Source organism: Staurois parvus, unplaced genomic scaffold (assembly GCF_062004578.1).
Source record: "Staurois parvus isolate SC_StPar_1 unplaced genomic scaffold, SC_StPar_1.0 ptg000272l, whole genome shotgun sequence".
NCBI classification, from domain to species: Eukaryota; Metazoa; Chordata; class Amphibia; order Anura; family Ranidae; genus Staurois; species Staurois parvus.
The window spans coordinates 1,258,753-1,283,899 of record NW_028318068.1 but is presented as its reverse complement, the minus strand read 5'-3'; the positions used below and the strand labels follow the sequence as shown (position 1 = coordinate 1,283,899).

General features: G+C 45.2%; 1 protein-coding gene across 2 annotated transcripts in view; it reads right to left on the bottom strand.

The window, feature by feature from the left end:
• The window catches only part of HDHD2 (haloacid dehalogenase like hydrolase domain containing 2), a 77,630-nt gene that overhangs the window by 6,158 nt on the left and 46,325 nt on the right, over positions 1-25,147 (bottom strand). The window contains exon 7 of one of the 2 annotated variants that reach the window (XM_089681593.1): positions 17,245-20,169. The exons of the other annotated variant lie outside the window; for it this stretch is intronic. Coding sequence (XP_089537719.1) covers positions 20,066-20,169 — 104 coding nt within the window. The 3' untranslated portion in view covers positions 17,245-20,065. Of the gene's footprint in view, positions 1-17,244; positions 20,170-25,147 lie in introns of those variants that run through there. 2 annotated transcript variants of the gene reach the window in all.

Sequence of the window (25,147 nt, the reverse complement as noted above, 5' to 3'; positions counted from 1 at the left end):
AAGAGGAATGGCAAGTTTTTTGAAGTTGTATTTTTTTTGTCATAATTTTTCGGAAAATTAAAAAATGAAAAAAATTATTTTCACTATTTTATTTTTACATACTGTCACCAGTGCAGTACAGCGTCATCATATAACTGGCATGGCGGTGATCAGGGACACTGACTGATGACCATATGAAAAAAAATATATATAATTTAAAAAAAAAAAATTTATTATTAATTTTTTATTACATTTTTTTTCTTTTTTTTAAGATTTTTTTTCATATTTCACTATGACCAAAGTAGTATAATGTTACCATAGTAACTTTGTACTACTTTGGGGAAGTGATCAGTATTTTTTTTTTTTTTTACACAATTTGCTTATAGTAAAGAATTACTTTGCTATAAGCAAGCATTTACCTGAATGACATCCATTCATTCAGGGGTTTTTTTTTTTGTGCTCAGCTGTGATTTGGCCACGGCTAATCACATGACAGCTGGGCTGTGATTGGCCCAGCTTGTGCATGTGTTCGCTGTGACCATTCACAGCTAGACACACTCGTATACAATGGATGGCATGAATGAAGCCATCCATTGTATACAACTGTCATGTTGGTCACAGCAGGTCACATGGTACCGGCAACGGGGCCAGTACTCAGATCTGTCATCGGCCGTGTCTGAGGTACACGGCTGGTGACAGATCGTGCACCTGCGCGGCTCTGCAGGTGTGCAAACTGCGCATGCCCGAAAGGACGCAATATGGCGTCCACCTGGAACACCGAGGGATTTTGCCGGCCACCAGGCAAGAGGTTAAAGATCTCAGCGGTCCACTCTGTTTAAACACTCTTGTTTTCATTTTAACATTTGCAGTCCCTCTGAGAAGCAGTCCACCGCATTTGACTTGTGGTTGCAGCGCGCTGGTGCAGCATTTACAGGGTTGAACCTGTCATCAAGGAAGAGACATCACTGCCGCTTTATGCAGTGGTGGTCAACTTTCTTGGTATGGGGAGGGGCACAAGTGTGCCCACCCACATCACCAAACGACCGCACATAAAAGGTAGTGTATGTTCAGTATCAGAGCATGATACAAGAGATGGTCAGAGACTGCAGACATAGTACAAGAGAAGGTTAGAGACTGTGAACATGATACAATAGATTGTCAGTGACTGAAGGATATGATACAAGAGATGGTCAGAGACTGCAGACATGGTACAAGAGATGGTCAGAGACTGCAGGCATGATACAAGAGATGATCAAACACTGCGGACATGATACAAGAGATGGTCAGAGACTGCGGACATGATACAAGAGAAGTCAGAGACTGCGGACATGATACAAGAGATGACCAGAGACTGTGGACATGATACAAGAGATGGTCAGAGACTGCGGACAGACATGATACAATAGATGACCAGAGACTGCAGGCATGATACAAGAGATGGTCAGAGACTGCAGGCATGATACAAGAGATGATCAAACACTGCGGATATGATACAAGAGATGGTCAGAGACTGCAGACATGATACAAGAGATCATCAAACACTGCGGATATGATACAAGAGATGGTCAGAGACTGCGGACATGATACAAGAGATGGTCAGAGACTGTGGACATGATGCAAGAGATGACCAGAGACTGCGGACATGATGCAAGAGATGGTCAGAGACTGCGGACATGATGCAAGAGATGGTCAGAGACTGCGGACATGATGCAAGAGATGGTCAGAGACTGCGGACATGATGCAAGAGATGGTCAGAGACTGCCGACATGATACAAGAGATGGTCAGAGATTATGGACATGATACAAGAGATGGTCAGAGATTATGGACATGATACAAGAGATGGTCAGAGACTGCGGACATGATACAAGAGATAACCAGAGACTGTGGACATAATGCAAGAGATGGTCAGAAACTGCGGATATGCTACAAGAAATGTCAGAGACTGCAGACATGATACAGGAGACTGGGAACATACTTCCAGAGACAATCATATCTTTAACAGGGCGTAAGAAAAAACAGATTAGTCTCTGCAGAGGCCCCAAGGGCCACAGGTTGGACATCAGGGGCCACATTACAACTGCCCTGTAACCATGTGGAATACATGTGATTGCGGGTGATCGGTCGGCCACTTTTCAGCGGGGTAGGGAGGGCCGGTGTGAACGATCCCTAAGACAAATGATAAAATCCGGCTCCTATGGACGACAAATAGTTTTGTTTCCTCTATGAATGAGAATCAAGTTCCTCCGGCGTCACCGTCCTACACAATAAATATGGACTTCTCTTTTCTGAGTGCGGCCCCATAAACCCGCCGTCATCCCATTACAACATCTCACTCCACTGATATCAGGAGGAAGAAGAACAGAAAGAGACAAGGCCGTGCCAGGAGAAGGTGGTGGCGGGAAGTACGATCACATGACATTAACCCTTGTCGCTCAACTTCTCCGCTTCATATTTCTTGGAAAGCCCAAGTCTATCCACAGCAAAGGATGCTGGGAGGCTGAACCACCTGCCACTGTCTGACGTCAAAGAACTGAGCATGTGAGGTCTCACTTCTCTTGCTGCGTTCACCATATTGAAAGAAAGAAAACGTCTGTGCCCCTCTCTGATCTAGTTTCACTAAGGACATCATTTTCCTTGGCTGGGCTCACTGACCAGTAAGAGAATTCCCAATGGATGGCAATAGGTGGACTTATCCATAAAGCCATAGAAAGGCCCATTAAAGTGAAACTAAAAGCGAGAGAGGGGCACTGAAGAGTCTTCCTGGCTAATGAAAGTAATGGCCGGTATATTGTGGTGTCTGGACATAGATGTGATCTCCAGCTGAATGAATGCTAAAGCACTGTACAGTATATCATCATCAATACAATACTTTTTTTCAGGCACAAAATATATTCCTCGAAAGCCATAAAGGACATAAATCCAAGCTGTGCACCAAATGCCTTCACAAAACCAGATACAGCCATGTAAAAGTAGAAGTAACATCATCACTGTGCTGTACATAGCCTGTGCAGACAGCTGAGATGTGGGAGGGGCCCAGCAAGGCCCCACCCACTACAGGCTGCCTGCAGAAAACTACAGGAGGGGGCGGAGACAAGACCAGTCCCCCTGCACAAGGAGAGAGAGCAGCAGTGAGCAGTCTTTATCACAGGAAGTTCCACACTGGATTGCAGCACAGATCTGGAGGAAATACACAAAGCACACCGAGGTTCAAGGAAGAATACACTCAATGTCATTCTTAATGGCTCCCCAACACACCTTACGATGAATGTGTGATGCAGCGCAATGTCAAAAATATCATCAGTGTAACACGTGAACAAACAGCACTGCATCACACCAGTGCTCCTAATGCGTGTCATGCACATTACCGAAAAACATGATGTGAATGGGCCCCAGCACTGCAGTTGTAAATGGAGCCCTCTGACACCCCCCCCATCCCCCCCAGGACCCAGAAGGTGGAAGGTTTCCCGCACATGTGCCTCTCGCACCTGACTGGTCAGAGCTGCTCCAGGGACTTATCACACCCATATCTGCCCTCATAAAGATTACAGAGATCCCGCCGCAGCTCCAGTCACCAGCACAGCCTGATTATCAGCACTGACACTAATGCCAGGGGTTATTCTTGTGTCCACTGACACCAATGTTGGGGGTTATTATTCCGATCACTGACACCAATGCCAGGGGCTATTCTTGTGTCCACTGACACCAATGTTGGGGAGCTACTATTTCAGTCACTGACACCAGTGTTGTGGGTTATTTTTGCGTACACTGACACCAATATTGGGGGTTATTATTGCATCCACCGATACCAATGCTGGGGGTTATTATTGCTTTCACGGACACAAATGCTGGAGGTTATTATTGTGGTCATGGGGACAAATGGCTATTATTCAGGTCAATATTTGGGGTTATTATTGTTATAATTGGCAGATGTGTGTCATTTCCTGGAGTGGGTCATACACAATCATACTGACACCAGTGTTGGGGGGGCTGATTATTATAGTAATCACTGACACCAATTTTGGGAGTTAATATTCTGACCGCTGACAGCAATGCTGGGGGTTATTCTTGTGTCCACTGACACCAATGTTGGGAGTTAATATTCTGATCGCTGACACCAATGCTGAGGGTTATTTTTGTGTCCACTGACACCAATGTTGGGAGTTACTATTGCAGTCACTGACGCAATGTTGGGGGTTATTGTTGTGTCCACTGACACCAATAGTAAACTAATAAAATCTCCTGCGCCTACTGTTTAGTGTGCGGTATCAGTGAATGAATGCTGCAGTTGACATCAATATGTGTTCCCACATGAATGTGCAATAAAGTGATAACAAGTGATGGAGCTCTGCTATCAAAAAACAACACATCAAAATATATGCAATGTAAAATAAAACAAATCTTTCTTCTTAAATGACATATTCCCGTGAGCAAATAAAGTGCTTGAATAAATAAGTCCATAGTAATAATGTGCAAACCAATAAATTGCTTGAATCAGTCCGTCCATATATCATATAAAGGTGACCGACACCACGGTTTCTAAAAAGTGTCCGTGCTTAAAATCTACTTTGTGCAATCTTGTGCCACCTTATTGCTCCCAGAACTCTCACCTCCAATTCTCTTTAATAACATTGAGTATACAGAACATCTCCATCTTCCTCCTTCACTCCTTATAGACCCCCCACTTCCCTCTTCTCCTTTTGAATGAATGCCCGGATGTATTAGAAGCACCCCTTCTGCCTTAGATAAGCTGCATCATATTTCATGTATTTGTGTCTTCAGCCTCCTTGCCAACCAACTGGAAGATGAGCACTTCTACTATTCCATCTACACCGGTCAAGAAGTTCATCGAGATCCCACAGTTTAAAGGGACATTAAACGTAGAGTTATGCAGGCCATAGATGGGGAGAAAACTAAAAATTGGTTGTTCAATAGGCCGACGTTACCACCAACAGTAAAAAAAATCGGCCGATTTTCTTCCCGTCTATGGCCGGCATTTAATTACTTCTGTCCCTGCAGAGAGCTCCGCTATTATATTTGACATTAAAAAGTCTTGCGGTTGCAACATTGTATCCATTTCAGATACAGATGGTTTTTTGGATACAAATATTATTATTATTATTATTACTACGAGTTTATATAGCGCCAAAGGGTTTGCTCAGCGCTGTACAATAGGGGGGGACAATACATGGCACAGTACAACAAAGACAGACAGCGTACGAGGGGTAAGAGGGCCCTACTCTTACGAGCTTACAATCTAGGAGGGAGGGGGTAAAGGTACAGTAGGAAGTGGCTGGGGGGGATGAAGTGGTAGGAGGAATGAGGGAGGATGATACAAATAGATACATTGTTGCAACCGCAATACTTTTCATGTCAAATATAATAGTGGACTGGAATTCTTCTTCTTCTTCTCCTCCTTCTCCTTCTTCCAGGTCACGGCTCATGCACAGATTTTTTTTATCGGTAAAAAGATTGGCCGATTTGCCCATCATTGCCGCGAAAATCGGCCGATCGGCAAAATCGGCCGTTTTTTTTCCAACTTTACGGATCAAAACAATCTGACAAAATCCAGAAAAACGGCCGACCAATTAACCCATTAACGGTGCAAAAATCGGCCGATTTTCTTTTCGGACGATTTTCGACCCATCTATGGCCTGCATTAGGCTGTAAGTTAGGCTGAGGTCAGACCTCCTGATCTGGATATTGGTTCTAATTCAGCAACAAAAAAATATTCAACCTAATAGATTACCATTGCAATCAGGCAACTAGTATTTTCAGGAACAGAGGTTGGCAGCGGCAGTCTGCAAATTGTATGTCTACACAGGTTTCCTTTAGCAAGATGTCAGGCATGTCATTGACCAAGTACCCCTAAAAACATGTCAAAAAAATGATTTAGCTATACAAATAATTATAATTATTGTAACATTAACCAACAGATGCTGTTACAGTGGAGTTCTAGTCGTTTTTGTGTTTATTAAACGTCAGTAGCTACAAAAACTGTATCTGCTGACTTTTACCCCCGGTTCACATATACAGTGGAACCTCAACTTACGAGTTTAATTCGTTCCGTGGCCGAGCTCGTAACTCAAAATGCTCGCTCGTTAAATCAATTTTCCCCATAAGAAATAATGGAAACGGCCGTAATCCGTTCCAACCCTCAAAATGGCACCTCATATTTTTCATTTTTCTTGTTATTTCATAAGGAAAAAAGCTTTTTACATAACTAATATTATATAAAAACAAAATAGTAAGAAAATATGAAGATATAATAAGGTTGTATACAATTTACTTACCTTGGAGATGATTTTTGTTTTCGCTTAATTCTCATCACTCTCTTCACTTTCACTAGTTCTTTTTGCCACACTTTGCTCACTTTGAGCTGAAGGCCTTTTCTTAAGAAACATGTCTAAGGAAGTCTGTTTCATTCTCCCTTTGAGAATGTTTCTGAAACGACGTAGGCACGTGTCGTTGAAAAGCTCTGTCGCACGACTCGTTGCAATTTTTTCAGGATGGTTCTTTTCAACAAAACCTGCCACCCTCTCCCACATTGCCAAAATATCCTTGAGGTCTTTTGTACTGATTATCTCTGGCTCTGTCTCCTCTCCCTCCGAAGTAGCTTCAGTTAATGCTTCTGTGTGCCGTTGCTCTTGTAACTCCTTTAACTCGTCAGTCGTAAGTTCCTCGGAGTGCTCCTCAACGAGTTCCTCGATGTCTCTTTCATCCACCTCCAGACCTATAGTCTTGCCAATGGACACGATCTCTTCCTCCACTGGCTCCTCTTCTTCCTCAATCTCAAACCCTTCAAAATCTCTTTCAGCCACATTTTCAGGCCACAGCTTCTTCCAAGCAGAGGTCAAGCTCCTTTTCGTAACCCCCTGCCAGGCAATATCGATGATTTTGAGGCCTATTGCTATGTTAAAATGCTCCTTCCAAAACTCTCGAAGGGTGAGGTTTGTGTTCTCTGTCACCTCAAAGCAACGGCGAAACAGGTGCTTGGTGTAGAGTTTCTTGAAATTTGATATTACCTGTTGGTCCATTGGCTGGAGGATAGGGGTGGTGTTTGGAGGAAGGTAGAGAACCTTCACAAAATTATACTCATCAAGTATTTCTTCCTCGATCTGTGGTGGATGTGCAGGAGCATTGTCGAGGACGAGAAGGGCTCGCAGGGGCAGGTTGTTGTTCTTCAAATATTTCTTCACCGAAGGACCAAACACAAGGTTTACCCAGTCGATAAAGAACTGCCTGGTGACCCACGCCTTAGGGTTTGCCCTCCACATAACATGGAGTTTCTCCTTTATTATCTTGTGTGCTTTAAAGGCTCTGGGGTTCTCCGAATGGTATACGAGTAGCGACTTTATTTTGCAGTCACCACTCGCATTGGCACACAGGGCGAGGGTCAACCTATCCTTCATAGGTTTGTGTCCTGGCATCCTCTTCTCCTCTTCGGTGATGTATGTTCTCCTCGGCATCTTCTTCCAGAACAGCCCTGTCTCGTCACAGTTGAAGATTTGCTGGGGGATGTATCCTTCTTCCTCGACGAATTCTGCGAAAGTTTTCACAAACTCCTCTGCTGCCTTTACATCAGCACTTGCTGCCTCACCATGCCTAACAACGGAGTGAATCCCCGTCCTTTTATTAAAATTATCAAACCAGCCCCGACTGGCTTTAAAGGATTCCTCCTCCGTTGAAGTGCCTGGGGTTTGCTGTTGTAAATCTGAAAAAATACTGCGCGCCTTCTCGCAGATTATTCCCTCGGTGACGGTATCTCCGGCAAGTTGTTTTTCCGTCAGCCACACCAACAGCAGATTCTCCATCTTCTCATGCACATCTGTACGGCGCTTTGAAATAATCTTGACACCTTTGGCTGGCTTAATTTTCTTTAGGGACTCCTTCTGTTTTAAGATGGTGCAGATCGTTGACGTTGTACGGTCGTAGTGCTTGGCCAGTTCCTTTACTCGCATGCCTTACTCATGCTTCTCGACGATTTCAAGCTTTATTTCGAGGGACATCATCCTCCTCTTCTCGGTACTCGCACTACCACTTGCTTTCTTTGGTGCCATGGTTACAACAAAGTTAGAAGTTGGGATTTCAATCACGTGTAGACAGCGAGAGAGAGAGAGAAAGGCTCGGAGATGGGATGCTGTGACTCATACCCTCTGAGCTGCGCGCGCCTTGAAAATATACACTTAGAGCTGCGCGCGCCTCAAACTCGTATCTTAAAATTCTGCTCGCGTGCCGAAGCAAAAAATCGTCCGAGCGACTGCTCATATCTCGGAAAACTCGCACGTTAGTACGCTCGTAGGTTGAGGTTCCACTGTATGTGGCTGTGCGGGCTGTGTTTTGCGCGGGCATGAGAGCCCATTCATTTGAATGGACTCCCGTGCCCCGGGACACGCAGGGAAGAAGTCCCTGCACTTCTTTGGAAAACGCAGCCGAGGTTCCCAGTACGGTTGAGTTTTCCAGTGCGGGCGGCGTGCCATTAGAACTAATGGCACTCGTTCGCAGATCCGCATTTCTCTGTGCGGGTGGTGCGGCTGCACGGATTTTCATGCAGATCCGCAGTGGCACCACCCGCATAGATGGGAACCTAGGGTGAATAAACACACTTACCTGTCCCAGGGTCCAGCGATGTTCTCACCTGCGCCGTCTTTTCTCTCCTTCTCTCCTCTGCAGTGCATCTCACCTGTGGGCACCAGGCTGTGACAGCATGTGGCTTCACATCCTGGTGCCCACTGCGCATGTGCACGTCGCACCGCGACTCCTGATTGGTCCGGCAGTCTCCTGAGACCTGTAAAAGTTCCCAGGAGACTGTGGGAGGGAGGAGGGGACCGAACTTCTGGCTCACTTTACCGTGGCAAACTGAGCTGGAAGTAGGAGTTGGGTACCTGTCAAAACCAGGCATCCGCTCCCCCCCAAAAGGTTCCAAATATGGCAGTGGAGGGCGGAGGGGGCAAACAAGTGGAGCTTCCACTTTTGGGTGGAACTGCACCCTACGCAGCAATGACCTCTGATTACATGTACAATTTAGTACAGGTACGTACTTCTTTGTGTTTTAATATTTTTTTATGTTTTCAATAAAGGATAAGACATTACAAGCATGTCTCTGGTCTTACAGTTGTGAAATATTGTACAAAGCAGAGGTATACAGCAAGCATGAGTGTTATACAGTCAATACAGAACCAATAAATGGAGCTGAGTTGTGTAGAGAAGGAGCTGATCACTCATCTTGTTAAAAAAAAAATCTAAATGAAGTGTAAAATGTCATGGTATCCTGGTAGTAGCATTGTGGATCCAAAGCCCCCCCCTAACGTTCACTGTAATACTGATCCATCCATAGCAATGATCTCTCATAGAGAGCTGTAAACATATCTGGAGCTCAAAGATAGAAAAGAAGAGAATAACATACCCAGGAAAGAGAAGAAGAGAATGAAAGAATACAAAGAAAATACCCCCCCGAACAGAGACTTTCCCCACCCACTCACTCCTAGATTGTATATAACATATTCAAGGATTACAAATTCTCTCAAATTTTATTTTTCTTTGTGGCAATATTCACCACTGGAGCATTCCATCCCCTTTGCTATGGATATTATGGCGGCCAGAAACATGTACAAGACAAGTATGTGAGTGTCCAGAAATGTCAGCTTTGGGTTTGCTTAATAGGGCGACGTGGGGGTTCTTAGGAATATTAAAGCCGGTTACACAATGGGGTTGATTTACTAAAACTGGAGAGTGCAAAATCTGGTGCAGCTGTGCATGGCGGCCAATCAGCTTCCAGGTTTTAGTCCTCATGCACACGGGACGTTTTGATAACGCTGGTAACGTTAGCTGTGTAACGTTAAAAACCTGAGTTTTTTTAGCATTTTTGCATTAGCGATTAGTGGCTTTTTCCCGCATTTGCAGGTTTTTTATAATTTTTTGGGGTCAAAAAAGTCCAAAAACTTTTTTCACTGTGTTTTGCTGTGTTTTTCAGCATTAGAGCGTTTTTACAGCTAAAAACTCCTTTAGAAACCTACTAGTTTTGGTTTTTTTTTCCAGCCAAAAAACGTCCCAGCCAAAAAACGTTGATCACAGTCTATGTGTGCATGGACACATAGGATAACATGCTGGGGGGTTTATTGGCTGTAGAAAAAAAGCCAAACACCAAAAACAGCCACTGTAAAAACGTCCCATGTGCATGAGGATTAATGCAGACCATACATGGTTCGAATTCCGAATGATTTTTCGTCTGAAAACCGAAAACGTCATTCGCTCGGTAATCTGATGGTGACATCAATGATTTCTAGAATCAGCCGATCGAGTCATAAAATTCTCCCCATATAACAGGTGAAACTTCTGTTCCTTGCACGTCACGGCTTATGCGCAAATTATTTTCGGAAAAGCGATCGTATAATTTGACCATCGAGTCAAAAATCGGTCATTTTTCACAAATTTTTCAACATGCCCAATCACTGAAAAGGGGAGGAACCACGAAAATCGACCGGTGCCATTGACCCACTAACAGAGCGAAAATCGGGCAATTATTCTTAGCAACAAAAAATTGGTTGAATTTTGACCCATGTATGGCCGTCATTAGTGCCAAAGCTTAATTGAACAAGGTGAGATTGGGAGCTGATTGGCTGCCATGAACAGCTGCACCAGATTTTGCACTCTCTAGTTTTAGTAAATCAACCCCAGTATATCATTGTATACTGTATGGTGTTTAATTTTGAAGCAAGTCCACCAAGTGCGGAACATCATTCCTATTTGCTCGCACCCTAAAACAGGTTGGAGAGGTACAGGTACAGGTACATTTGTACGTTTTGTCTGGGCTGCGGCTGGGCAAGGTTGCATGGTCAGGCGAATACTCTCAGTGGCCTTTTACCAGCTCTGACCATTGGGCATTCTGCACATGCATATAGTATGGCCAACCCCTACTTTCTCATAGTTCTTCAACCCCATTTACCAGCAATGATATTTTACATAGGAGCAGATCTAAGGCTAGGTTCACACTTGTGCCAAGCACGTTCTGTGGGTACGGCAGCCCACGGACCCTCTTTTTAAAAATCCTGCGGCACCATGAGGTTTTTCGAGTGTGCAAAAACATGAGCGTTTTGCCACTGATTCTTAATGGCACCCCCTGCATTTGGTAAAGAGCAGCATGCTTTGCCTGGGGGTCGGGAACGCACGTAAATTTGCGAACAATCCCAGCCTGAACAAGTGTGAACCTAGCTTTACTGCTCATGTGTGGGCCAACACTCAGAAACACATTTGTAGTGTCAGGAAAAGCTGCAATAAAGCAATGTTATTAAAACTTCTCTGGTTCATTCATAGCAGATCAAAGTTGTGCCCTTTGATTGGCATTCAATGTCAGTTAAAGCAACCATGCCAGTTAAAAAAAACCTGCAAATCTGTATAACACTTTAGTTAATCCTAATCAGTCCCAATCAACCCAGATTCATTCCTTCAGCAGAAATTGTAGAAAAAAGTTAACTTTTTATTAACAGGAGCTCCTATTGGTTTTACAATTAGTGGAGGTTTGCCGGTACTTTCATAAACACTTGCATCGCACATGTGTATGAACATATGACCTGGAAGGCAGACTAAGTCCAGGAGTATATGTCTGTACACATCTGCATGTCTATGTAAGTACTGCACATACCCGCATATAGTCATTCATTTCTTTGGGCCTAGCAGCACTAGGGTTAATTTGAATCCCAACAACGACACTACCTGCCTGGAGTTTGCATGTTCTCCCTATACTGTAGGTGCATGGGTTTCTTCCAGGTACTCCGGTTTCCTCCCACACTCCATAGACATGCTAGCAGGTTCATTGGCTCTTTTCTCTATTGGCCCTAGTATGTATAGTACCTTAGATTGTGAGCTGCTTGAGAGCAGGGACGGCTGTGTACAATATATATGTAAATTGATGGCACTATAGAAGTACCTGTAATAAATACTCCTGAATTGTAGGTTGTACAGTCCCAAGCACCTATGTGCATGAGGCCTACTGTGGCAGCACCCAAATATTACAGAGTTCCCCTTTCTAAAAGCATCTGTTTGCAGAAAAAGGTCATCAGCTCACTTCCTCCCCCTCATTTCCTGTGGAACAATGTGTTCCAGTCTAGCAGCTGACACCCTAATTTTCAGTTGGTGATATTTTATCTAAATGTGAAACCGCAAAGGCTATGTCCTGAACTGCTCAGAATGTATTTTAAAGCTACAAAAAGTAAAGAGGAAATATATGCATTGTGACGTCATTGTTGATGTTGTTGATGCTTTTCAAGGCACTTAGCTTGCAAACACGAGTCTGGCTAGGTCAACCAGCTGGTAAATAAAAAGCTTGTTTTCCTCAAGTTCGTGTCCGGAGTTTTCCTGGAATTCCCAAAGTTGCCATTACACTACAGGCGTGAGAGCTGAACATGTTAATCTCCTTATATTGTACTGTAGAAGGTGTAATACTCATATGTAGCAAAAACAAATAGTTTCATTCTGTACTGTCACATCATATTTGCTCTCAGTACAAGAAAATGTTTTTTGAAAAGCAGACAGTGTTGTGTGACTACATATCCGCAGTCCCTAAGCACAGATCAACAGAAAGGGTCTTAGTTTTGCTTAAAACATTTAAAGATTAATTGTGAGCTCTTCCTCCTCTCTTTAATGTGTTTTCTTTGTCGTCAGAATAAAAAAAAAAATAATATAATCTTTAATAAACTCAGATCTGCCATATGTCAGTATTTAAAAGGCTCCCTATGACTTTGGAGGCAAGTTATTTACTATGCTCCCAGTAAGAAGGGTTTTAACTTTCAAGTGTAAAGTACTTAAAGCTGTGCAGAGGGTGGAGTGAATGGAATGGAGGGGTCCTGTAATCTGATTTATATCTCTGTACATATGTGATGTCTCTTCTTACTGGTGGGATAAGAACTCAGCTGCACTGCAACCTCGCTGATCTCTCCATAATCTTTATGTAACAAAAACATTTAAAGCAGCCTTCAGAAACCAGAGAATGGACTCTTTGGACACTTGTTTTTTTCTTTCTCAAGGACAGCATATGATTTTTAGTATTCATTTGTTGATGTTTCATATTTTTTGGGGCATCATTCTGGATGTCCGAAGTGGCAATGTGCATTATTCTGGGGTCTTAGTTGTCAGCATGCATTATGTGGGGGTACTAAATGTCAGCAGGTATTGGTACAGTGTCACAAGTATCAGCATGTTTTGTTCTGGGTCCCATGTATCTACATACATTTTTCTGGGGTCCAGAGCATTAGCATGCATTGTTTTCTGTGGTTGAGAGTGTGAGCATGCATCGATCTATGAGGTCCCAAGTGTCAGAATGCATTGTTCTGGCGTCCTTGGTATAAGTATGTATTGTTCTGGATTGACAAATGTTGGCATGCATTTTCATGGGGTCCAGTATATCTGTAGGCATTGTTATAGGGTTCAAATTATCATCAGGCATGGTTTTAAGGTCCCAAGTGTCAGCATGCATTGTTTTGGGGTTCCAGGTGTCAGCAGGCATTGTTTTGGGGTCCCAGGTATTGTTTTGGATTGCCAAGTGTCAGCCTGCATTGTTCTGGGGGTCCAGAGTATCTGTAGGCATTGTTCTAGGCTCCAAAGTATCATCAGGCATGATTTTGGGGTCCCAAATGTCAGCAGGCATTGTTCTGGGGTCCCAGGTATTGTTTTGGATTGCCAAGTGTCAGCATGCATTGTTCTGGGGTCCAGAGTATCTGTAGGCATTGTTCCAGCATCCAAAGTATCATCAGGTATGATTTTGGGGTCCTAAATATCAGCAGGCATTGGTTTGGGGTCTGAAATATCAGCAGGCATTATTTTAGGGATCTTAACTTTCAGAAGGCATTGCTATGACACATGGACACATGTCTGCTTACACCTGCCGCTCCATAGAGGAAAATGGAGGTTCTGATCGGGTCCACCTACCCATTTTTCAGGAACGTTGACGGGTGTAAATGGTCACATGTCTGTTTACACCCACCGCTCCATAGAGGAGAATGGAGGTTCTGATCGGGTCCGCCTACCTGTTTTTCAGGAACGTCGGCGGGTGTAAATGATCACATGTCTGTTTACACCCGCTGCTCCATAGAGGAGAATGGAGGTTCTGATCGGGTCCGCCTACCCGTTTTTCAGGAATGACGGCGGGTGTAAATGGACACGTCTGATTACACCCACCGCTCCATAGAGGAGAATGGAGGTTCTGATCGGGTCCGCCTACACGTTTTTCAGGAACATCCGTTTGAAAGAGCCCTATAGGGTTAGATAAACTGTCTCTCACACTAATACCAGACAAACACCGGGTAGATTTACTAAAATTGGTGCTCTTATAATCTGGCGCAGCTGTGCATGGTAGCCAATCAGCTTCTAACTTCAAGAGAATAGTAAAATATATATAGTAAGCGCTCTCAATAATTATAGCAGCTGAACATTAAAGGAAAATGCATAAAAGTCCCAAAATACATATATAAACAAAATGCAGCGCTGTTAGAAGATGATATGAAGTAATAGTGAAACACAGTCCAATGAAAAAGTGCTCCTTGATTCCCAGTGCAAACGGTAGAAATACACACTAACCAGAAAGCGTATAAGTAATACGCATGTGAACATATATCCTGAAGACTCCCCTCTCCTTTCTGGTCTGGTCATAGGAATAGCTGGGAAAGATGGAAATCCTACGCCCTCATGTGGTGAAAGAGTGGTCCAGCAGGTCAGAAAAGGATCAATCTGGATAAGCCTCCCCCTTCACAGGAGCTGACACAGGGATCACTTGGGGCTGTAAGGGTTGAAGAAGCTCCTCACAGGAGACATAGGGAAGCACTCATAGTGTAGTAGGTATAGATTTTATTTAGAAAACATCGGTGCATAGTAAACATAATAGTGCCAAGTATGGATGAACACACTGACCCCTTAAGAAATCAAGATGGCCACCGGGCCTCCACGTGGCGCCGGCGGCTTAATGTCAACGGCGTCCTGGGCTCCATCTGACGCGTTTCGTGCGCACGCACTTCTTCAGAGGTAGAGCATAGAAACGCGTCAGATGGAGCCCAGGACGCCGTTGACATTAAGCCGCCGGCGCCACATGGAGGCCCGGCGGCCATCTTGATTTCTTAAGGGGTCAGTGTGTTCATCCATACTTGGCACTATTATGTTTACTATGCACCGATGTTTTCTAAATAAAATCTATACCTACTACACTATGAGTGCTTCCCTATGTCTCCTGTGAGGAGCTTCTTCAACCCTTACAGCCCCAAGTGATCCCTGTGTCAGCTCCTGTGAAGGGGGAGGCTTATCCAGATTGATCCTTTTCTGACCTGCTGGACCACTCTTTCACCACATGAGGGCGTAGGATTTCCATCTTTCCCAGCTATTCCTATGACCAGACCAGAAAGGAGAGGGGAGTCTTCAGGATATATGTTCACATGCGTATTACTTGTACGCTTTCTGGTTAGTGTGTATTTCTACCGTTTGCACTGGGAATCAAGGAGCACTTTTTCATTGGACTGTGTTTCATTATTACTTCATATCATCTTCTAACAGCGCTGCATTTTGTTTATATAGCTTCTAACTTCAGCTTGTGTTAATTAAGCTTTGACAATAAATCCTGGAAGCCGATTGGTTTCTGTACAGAGCTGATCCAGATTTTCCACTCTCCAGCTTTAGTAAATAACCCCCAATGTCTTTGGTGTATCAATGCTGAAATACTCTCATTCAGTTTGGGAGCCCCCATGGGAAGGCTGAGCGCACTGTGATGCAGAGGGCCATAACTATAACCTGAGTAGGAGGTAGGCTCTAATCATGGGAGAGCTTATAAGGGGTGGAGGGTCTAGTGTGTCAAAATCCAAGAACAAAAACTGTATATATTGCCTTTTTACCCCTTAGATGTGGCGGCTGCACCCATTTTCTTATTATGGGATTCCTTTTCTTTAATTTTTCAACTTGTGATTCTGCCAATAACACACTTCCTGTCCTAGAGGGACAATGTTCACTGTCTGTATGGTATCAATGATGGAGCAGCATTGTCACCCTGGGGCAGGGCTAGAGAAAACCTCTCTGTACTCTATTCTATACAATAACAGGGGAAGGGTTCTGTAGCTCTTAAAGCGGAGTTCCACTCAACCTGTCAAAAAATAAAAGTCAGCAGCTCCAAAAACTGTAGCTGCTGAATTTTAAAAAAAACAGCCACTTACCTGTCCCTCGGTCCCACGGTGTGGTCCCCTGCAGCCCGTTTCACCGGCCGTCCTGTATTCCAGGAGGCCGGCATCTTCAGTGTGGGCACCCGGCTGTGATAGCTTGCGGCTTCACAGCCGGGTGCCTACTGCGCATGTGCGAGTAGTGCTGAGCTTCATAAATGGTTCTGTAGTCTTCTGGGACCCGTCACATGTCCTAAAAGACTACAGGGAGGGAGGGACGGAGGACACCTTCCGCTTCCGATCGCCTAGGCCAGAGGTAGGCAACCTGCGGCTCTCCAGCTGTTGCAGGACTACAAGTTCCATCATGCCTCTGCAAGTTATAGATGTAACTGTTAATTTTGCAATGCCTCATGGGAAATGTAGTTCCACAACAGCTAGAGAGCCGCAGGTTGCCTACCCCTGGCCTAGACGATCGGACCAGAAGTGGGAGCGGGGACCTGTCAAATTCGGGTACCCGCCCCCCCCCCGCCCCCCAAAGGTGCCAATCCTTAATGGGGAGCGGGGAAGCAGTCCTTAAAGTGGAACTTCCTCTTTTGGGTGGTGCTCCACTTTAAGTCTAGTACACACTATGAGAAAATCAGGTGAAAAATATCGCTTTCGTGGCAATCATCACATAATCTTTTTGTTAGCACACAACTTTCCAGAGCCGATCACGACAGTACGTGCAAAGTTATCCGAAGGAAGAAACACAAAACGTTTTTGCGTACGATAACAGAACGAGCGATTTCTAATGAGTACATTATTTGTCTGTATAAAATCGAGTGACCAAAACCGCGCATGCTCAGGAACAAAAGAATACATTACAATACATTACTTTTGAAGTTGCCTTACCAGAATTTTCATAACTTTAGTATCCTCTTCATTTTCAATATGAGACTAGCATGCAAAAAAACAAAACAAAACAAAAAAAAAAAACCCAAAAACAGGCGATCATTCATCTGATATTCTCATGTTATGTACGAGGCATTAGAGATAGCTGAGAACAATGTAACTGATGACTGCGTGGCAGGCAGAGAGCAAGCTATCATCTGACAACATTTCTAGAAGGATCAAAAGGTATTTTTTTCAAACAGAGAAACCTTTGAATAACAGAACACCTTTAATGATATATTTAACAGACCAAATGGGTGCCAAAAACAGAAGTTCATTGTTAGGGTTTGCATTTGTTTTATTAAATTGAAAACTAAAGGCTGAAAATTTTCATTTTAATAGCCAGTCGGTTTCAGGGGAAGTCCTTTGAACCTGACTTGATGTCTCAGTGAAGATGGTGGATACAGGTACAGAGGCTCATCTGTCAGACGGCTGTCCTATGAACATTTATGCTCAGCTCATCCGAACATAGACATTTATGTGAATAGAAAGAGGTAGGAGTGTTTAGAGCCCTCACAGGGCCCATTTCAGACTGGTTGGGTCTTTTTTCCCCCCAGATGTTGGGAGGATCCTGTATGTATTCCTATGACTAGTTTACTCCTTAAGTACAGTTGTACCAAAATGAACGCTCTGCCACCCTTCCTCACCCGGGGAATGAATCTACACCTCCAGCCCATCTGCTTACTTATCCTAGTAGCTCAGCTCTGATAGGCTCCAATGTTCTCAGCCTCTCCAGCAGGAATCCTTTCAGTATAGCACAGCCCTATGCAGTGAGCCCAGTGGAAGTATAGGGCCTTACCCTGTGTCCAGCCCCATACAAATCCACGAGGTCTCATTCATCTCCTATACTAAGCACCCAACAGCCCCTGTACTAGTGGGAGGCACGGCCCCTTCCTTCAGTCTCTGCCTATCTCCTGCTGGAGGTATCTATATTACAAAGTACAAAGGTCTGACAGTATCATGTTTCAGAAACCAGTGGAGTTGTTTAGGGGGCACTTCACTGGGGTACTGTGTATTATATACTTAAAGTGTTACTAAACCCAGGACCCTGCATTCACTATATCTGCTCTCCCCGGACCCTGCATTCACTATATCTGGTCTCCCCGGACCCTGCATTCACTATATCTGGTCTCCCCGGACCTTGCATTCACTATATCCGGTCTCCCCGGACCCTGCATTCACTATATCCGGTCTCCCCGGACCCTGCATTCACTATATCCGGTCTCCCCGGACCCTGCATTCACTATATCCGGTCTCCCCGGACCCTGCATTCACTATATCCGGTCTCCCCGGACCCTGCATTCACTATATCCGGTCTCCCCGGACCCTGCATCCACTATATCCGGTCTCCCCGGACCCTGCATTCACTATATCCGCTCTCCCCAGACTCTGCATTCACTATATCCGCTCTGCCCGGACCCTGCATTCACTATATCCGCTCTGCCCGGACCCTGCATTCACTATATCCGCTCTCCCCGGACCCTGCATTCACTATATCCGCTCTCCCCGGACCCTGCATTCACTATATCCGCTCTCCCCGTACACTGCATTCACAATATCCGGTCTCCGCGGACACTGCATTCACAATATCCGGTCTCCGCGGACCCTGCATTCACTATATCCACTCTCCCCGGACCCTGCATTCACTATATCCGGTCTCCCCGGACCCTGCATTCACTATATCCGGTCTCCCCGGACCCTGCATTCACTATATCCGGTCTCCCCGGACCCTGCATTCACTATATCCGGTCTCCCCGGACCCTGCATCCACTATATCCGGTCTCCCCGGACCCTGCATCCACTATATCCGGTCTCCCCGGACCCTGCATTCACTATATCCGCTCTCCCCAGACTCTGCATTCACTATATCCGCTCTGCCCGGACCCTGCATTCACTATATCCACTCTCCCCGGACCCTGCATTCACTATATCCGCTCTCCCTGTACACTGCATTCACAATATCCGGTCTCCGCGGACCCTGCATTCACTATATCCACTCTCCCCGGACCCTGCATTCACTATATCTGGTCTCCCCGGGCCCTGCATTCACTATATCCACTCTCCCCGGACCCTGCATTCACTATATCTGGTCTCCCCGGGCCCTGCATTCACTATATCCGGTCTCCCAGGATCCTGCATTCACTGTATCCAGTGTCCCCGGACCCTGCATTCACTATATCCGGTCTCCCCGGACCCCGCATTTACTATATCCGGTGAGTAAGAGATGTTCGCTTGAAAAAGGGGAGAAGCAGAGAAGACAGGATCAAACAGCCTTTTTACACAATGCGGAGGATTAAACCCTTAGGTTCCACAGTGAGTATAACAAGCATGCTTTACTACATCTACAGACTGATTGTACTGTTGTGGGTTTAGTAACACTTTAATTTAAAAAAAAAAAAAAATTGTAATTTGAGTCCCTCTGTAACCCCAGCAGGAGCCAGCCCTGAGGACAACTGAATGTCAGAAGCTGATAGGTGGGCTTCCCCTTGTGATCACTGTGATAGGCTGTTACAGTGATCACAAGAGGATCAGGAGCCCACCTTACCCAGTCCTAACCCTAAGCAGTGATTGGAGTGGTCGGTGACCGCACTGTCACAGTACTGGGGGGCCAAGTGAGCACGTATGTGGCAGCACAGCGTTAAAGCCCATTTCTGAGCTGCGACATATGTGTTTGGCTGGCAGGAAGGGATTAAACACAAAGCAACAGGCTGACTTTAATCCCTCCATATACCCCCAAAGGTGCTCCACTTAGTACAGGAAGCTAAAGGAAATACGCAGTATGAAGGAGCATGTGACTCACGCCATGTGACACTGCCGGGCCAATCAGTGCTATCACAAGGGGAGGCTATAGCCCTTTGTAAGCTTCAACTCCAGCGACTTGCAGCTTATACAAAGCAGCAGAAGGGAGCATCGGGGAGGAAGGAAGGTGAAAGCTGCTGGGGAGGGCCAAGTGAACCTGGGGCATGCTTGGTAGGATGAATAGACTGATTGGTGGATAGCTGGCCGGTGAGTCAATCTGCACAAGGTGTTCTTATAGCAGATCCTTTAAGATGTGATCCACGGCTTCCGGGAAACTTGCACAGGTCAGGTGTGGCGCCGGCTCTATTTTCTGTTCATCTCCTTCTCTGTATTTTCCTGTTAAACATGAAAACAGTTAATTTTTGAGTTGTACTGATTGACGCAAAGACTAAAAACTGGACAGTTCAGATGTAATAACGAAAATTAGGATAATGATTGCCGAGTCCTTGTGTAACCGGGATCTTCACACTTTGACACTATTATTATTATACAGGATTTATATATTATTATTATTATTATTATACAGGATTTATATAGTGCCAACAGTTTGCTCAGCACTTTACAATATAACGGGAGACAATACAGCAACAATACAGATCAATACAAGAGGGATAGGAGGGCCCTGATCCTGGGAGCTTACAATCTAGGAGGGAGGGGCTGGTGGTACAAAATGTAATAACTGGGGGGGATGGACTGGTAGGAGGAATAGAAGATTTCAGTATTAGCTGAGGGCAGGATAGGCTTCCTGAAGAGATAGGTTTTCAGAGACCGCCTAAAAGTGAGCAGAGTAAGGGATATACTGATAGATTGGGGTAGAAAGTTCCAGAGGATGGGGGAAGCTCTGGAGAAGTCCTGGAGACGAGCATGGGAGGAGGAGACAAGGGAGCTAGAGAGCAGGAGGTCGTGCGAGGAGTGGAGAGGACGGTTTGGGTGAAGATTGGTGATGTAGACACTATGGCCGGTTTGCACTTTTTCAGTGAATTGCATTAGCGCCCATGTATTAACGTTTGCTGCTTTATTCAAATGAATGGGCTTCACAGTGAGAGCTGTGAAAACGTGGAATAGACTCCCTCAAGAGTTGGTTCTGGCCAGCTCAGTGGATTGCTTTAAAAAAGTCCTGGATTGTTTCTTGGATACACAGAATATAACTGGATATAACATTTATAGGTAAAGTTGATCCAGGGAATATCCGATTGCCTCTCGGGGGATCAGGAAGAAATTTTTCCCCTGCAGGATCAAATTGGATCATGCTTTGCTGGGTTTTTTTGCCTTCCTCTGGATCAACTGTGGGTATAGGATTATAACTTTTTTTTTTTTTTTCTATGGTTGACCTGGATGGACTTTTGTCTTTTTTCAGCCAGACTAACTATGTAACTATGTAATGGGCTGGCAATGCTCCAAAATGTCCACAAAAATGGACAGGCAGCATTCCTGGCAATGCAGTGCACCACAACGCATAGTATTCCATCACTGTGCATTGTGGTGTATTGCAACACATGAGCTCTCAGTTAAAATGAATGGCAATGCACTGTTGCATCACAGCAACGGTGTGTTACCACGATGCAGTGCAGTGGAAAAGTGTGAGCTTAAATCTCTGAAAGTGTAACACACACTTGTGCATTTGGTTGTGTTGTGCTAACATGCATCTAACTGCAGAGCTTGAGTCAAGTGTGAGCGCTTTATGGTGTCATTCATTTTGATTGGCACTGCAGTGCACCAAGGCAACACTGGTTCAATGTAGGTGTTTCAGCGTACCACCACTGCGTGAGAAAAATATGCTGCAATCTGTTGTTTGGTTCTGTGCATTGGCAGCCCATTTAAATGAATAGGCTGCCTTAATGTAACGCATGTAGCCACGTGACACAGTGGGGTTGATTTACTAAAACTGGAGAGTGCAAAATCTGGTGTGGCTGTGCACGTTAGCCAATCAGCTTCCTGTTATTTTTGTCAACGCTTAATTAGCCCTTTGAAGACGTGCTCGGGCACGAAACGCGTTTGGAGGAGCCTAGCTGTGTATGTCACACCGCTGAGGCTGTCAGGAAGGCCAGCGGTCATCTTTGGAACCTCATGCTTGCCAGTATTTTTGCCAGATGTGAGTGCATTCTATGTTAATACACAATACCTAGTGCAGTATTTTTTATTCTGAATATCAAGTACTTTTTTGGCTTGTTATTACACGAGCCTTTTAAGGTGGATACTATTATACGATTTGTGGGTCCCTGTCCATCGGTCATGAACATATGAGATGTCCCTGGAGAATGTGCGTATGGTCCATTAACCCCTTCTCGCCGGCGCCTCCCAGCCCTTTAAGCGTTTCAGAAGCTGGGAGGCGGGGGGTGGTTTAGGGATCATGTGACCGTGTCGTCACGGCGGTCACATGATCAGGAAAGGTCCCAATCGAAAGAGCAGACCGGGACATTTCCATGAGTACCGGACATGTGTGCTGGGAGCGAGCAGGCCGCGCGCTTTCAGCACATATGTTTTTTCTTACCTGAACGCAAATGTGCGGCCGCTCGGCATCTAGGCCCAGACGCCGGGTGCGGCCAGCGTAAAGGGGTTAATCAACTTGTATGCTGACGTGTGCCAGATGTTTGCCTTGGTCCTATCCACATCCAGATGACTATGATGGAATTTACTTTTTACACAAATGCGCAAAAAGATTGCGCTTCTGGTTAGTGCATTCACATTACCATTCTCTTATTACTCAAGTCACGGAATTGAATTATTACTTCAGTGGACTTCATATTCACCACCATTGTCACTTGACTACAGTCTATTGATTATTGATCATTGATTATTGTTCTATTTATACGCCAAAATTGGACGATTTATGATCTTTTTCACTTCTATGCCTGCTGGCGCTTGTACATACTTCACTTGTATTACTATTTATCATTTTAGCGCTGCATGCATTTTATGAGAGTTTTTAGAGGGTAGAAGGTATACTTTGATGCTGTCAGCTTCTTACCCAGCGCTCCTTCTATATCATTTCATATGGCTTAATTGAACAAGCTGAAGTTAGAAGCTGATTGGCCGCCATGCACAGCTGCATCAGATTTTGCACTCTCCAGTTTTAGTAAATCCCCCTTTATGTCCGATGGTACCTGAGCCTTCCTTTACCTACAAGTAATGAACTCCTAGAAGTAAATGAAGTGGAACTTTACCAATAACAACTTGATAAAAAATAATGCTCTTTAGCAAGGAAAATACATTCCACATTAATAATTATGCTACCAAAATTAATGTGTGCTGTAAATTCCCTCCAGCATTGTTCCCGTCTCTTCTTGCTGGAGGCTGCCATTTTGCTGAAGCCCAGAGCCCCTGAGCAGCAGTAAATCTTTAGGTTGTCAGCAGATCGGCCTCTACAAATTCAGCACAGTGCTGAAAAATAGAGAGCAACTGAGCATGTGCAGAGCAGGGCGAGACAGTATATTGTTGGATTTTAAACAGTATAGGCACCTATTTGTTTTACATTGCTCTACCTGCAAAAGGGGCCGGACTGAAGTGATCTAGCAGGACCAGGGGCGGACTGACCATTTGGAAACTCGGGCACTGCCCGAGGTCAGTAGGGGGCCCCATGAGATGCCCCTGGTACCTTTTTCATAGGCTTTTTTGAGTTTGGGCAAGGACACAAGGGCCCCATGATCCCCTATTGCCCGGGGGCCCCATGAGTTGTCAGTCCACCCCTGAGCAGGACTTAATTTTCTGACTTAAAGCGGAGCTCCACCCAAAAGGGGAAGTTCTGCTTTAAGGACTGCTCCCCAGCTCCCCATTGTTTGGCATCTTTGGGGGGCAGGTACCCGAATTTGACAGGTACCGGCTCCCAATTGCACTTGGACTGCCTAGGCAATTGGAAACGGAAGGTGTCCTCCTTTCCTCCCTCCCTGTAGTCTTCTGGGACACGTGACAGGTCCCAGAAGACTACAGGACCATTCATGAAGCGCAGCACTACTGGCGCATGCGCAGTGGGTACCCGGCTGTGAAGCCGCAAGCTATCACAGCCGGGTGCCCACACTGAAGATGCCGGGCTCCTGGAATACAGGACGGCTGGTGAAATGGGCTTCGGGGGACATACCGAGGGACAGGTAAGTGACTGTTTTTTAAAAGTCAGCAGCTACAGTTTTTATATCTGCTGACTTTTATTTTTTGACAGCGTGAGTGGAACTCCGCTTTACTCCTATAATGCCCATCCTGCACAGGGACCAATGCTGGAAACACAAGTACCACAGGGATGCTGGCACCAAAAATAACTAATGCCGCAGACTCCTAGGTGGATTCTTCTCTGTATTATACTGACATGATGCCCCGCCCCTTCCCATGACCACCCTCCGCTGTCATGCAGATGCAAAATGTTGTAACATGGCTTCATAGATGGGGAGAAGGACACACACGGAGCACAGTACATATACACTCACCGCCTTCTGTATTAGGTACACCTGTTCAGTTGCTTGGTAACATAAATTGCTAATCAGCCAATCACATGGCAGCAACTCAATGCATTTAGGCGTCTAGGCATGGTGAAGACAACTTGATGAACTTCAAACTGAGCATCAGAATGGGGAAGAAATGGAATTTAAGTGACTTTGAACGTAGCATGGTTGTTGGTGGCAGACTGACTGAATTTCAAAAACTGCTGATCTACTGGGATTTTCACACACAACCATCTCTAAGGTTTACAGAGAATGGTCGGAAAAAGAGAAAATATCCAGTGAGCGGCAGTTGTGTGGATGAAAATGCCTTGTTGATGTCAGAGGAGAATGGGCAGACTGGTTCAAGAGGATAGAAAGGCAACAGTAACTCCAATGACCACCACTCGTTACAACCAAGGTATGCAGAATACCATCTCTGAACGCACAACACGTCGAACCTTGAAGCAGATGGGCTACAGCAGCAGAAGACCACACTGGGTGCCACTCCTGTCAGCTGAGAACATGAAATGGAGGCTAAAATTCACACAGGATCACCAAAATTTGACAATAGAAGATTGGAAAAACTTTGCCTGATCTGATGAGTCTCGGTTTAAGCTGTGACAGATGGTAGGGTCAGAATTTGGCGTAAATAACATGAAAGCATGGATCCATCCTGCCTTGTATCAACAGTTCAGGCTGGGGGTGTCATGGTGTGGTGGATCCATCCTGCCTTGTATCAATGGTTCAGGCTGGTGGTGTCATGGTGTGGTGGATCCATCCTGCCTTGTATCAGTGGTTCAGGCTGGGGGTGTCATGGTGTGGAGGATCCATCCTGCCTTGTATCAATGGTTCAGGCTGGGGGTGTCATGGTGTGGTGGATCCATCCTGCCTTGTATCAATGGTTC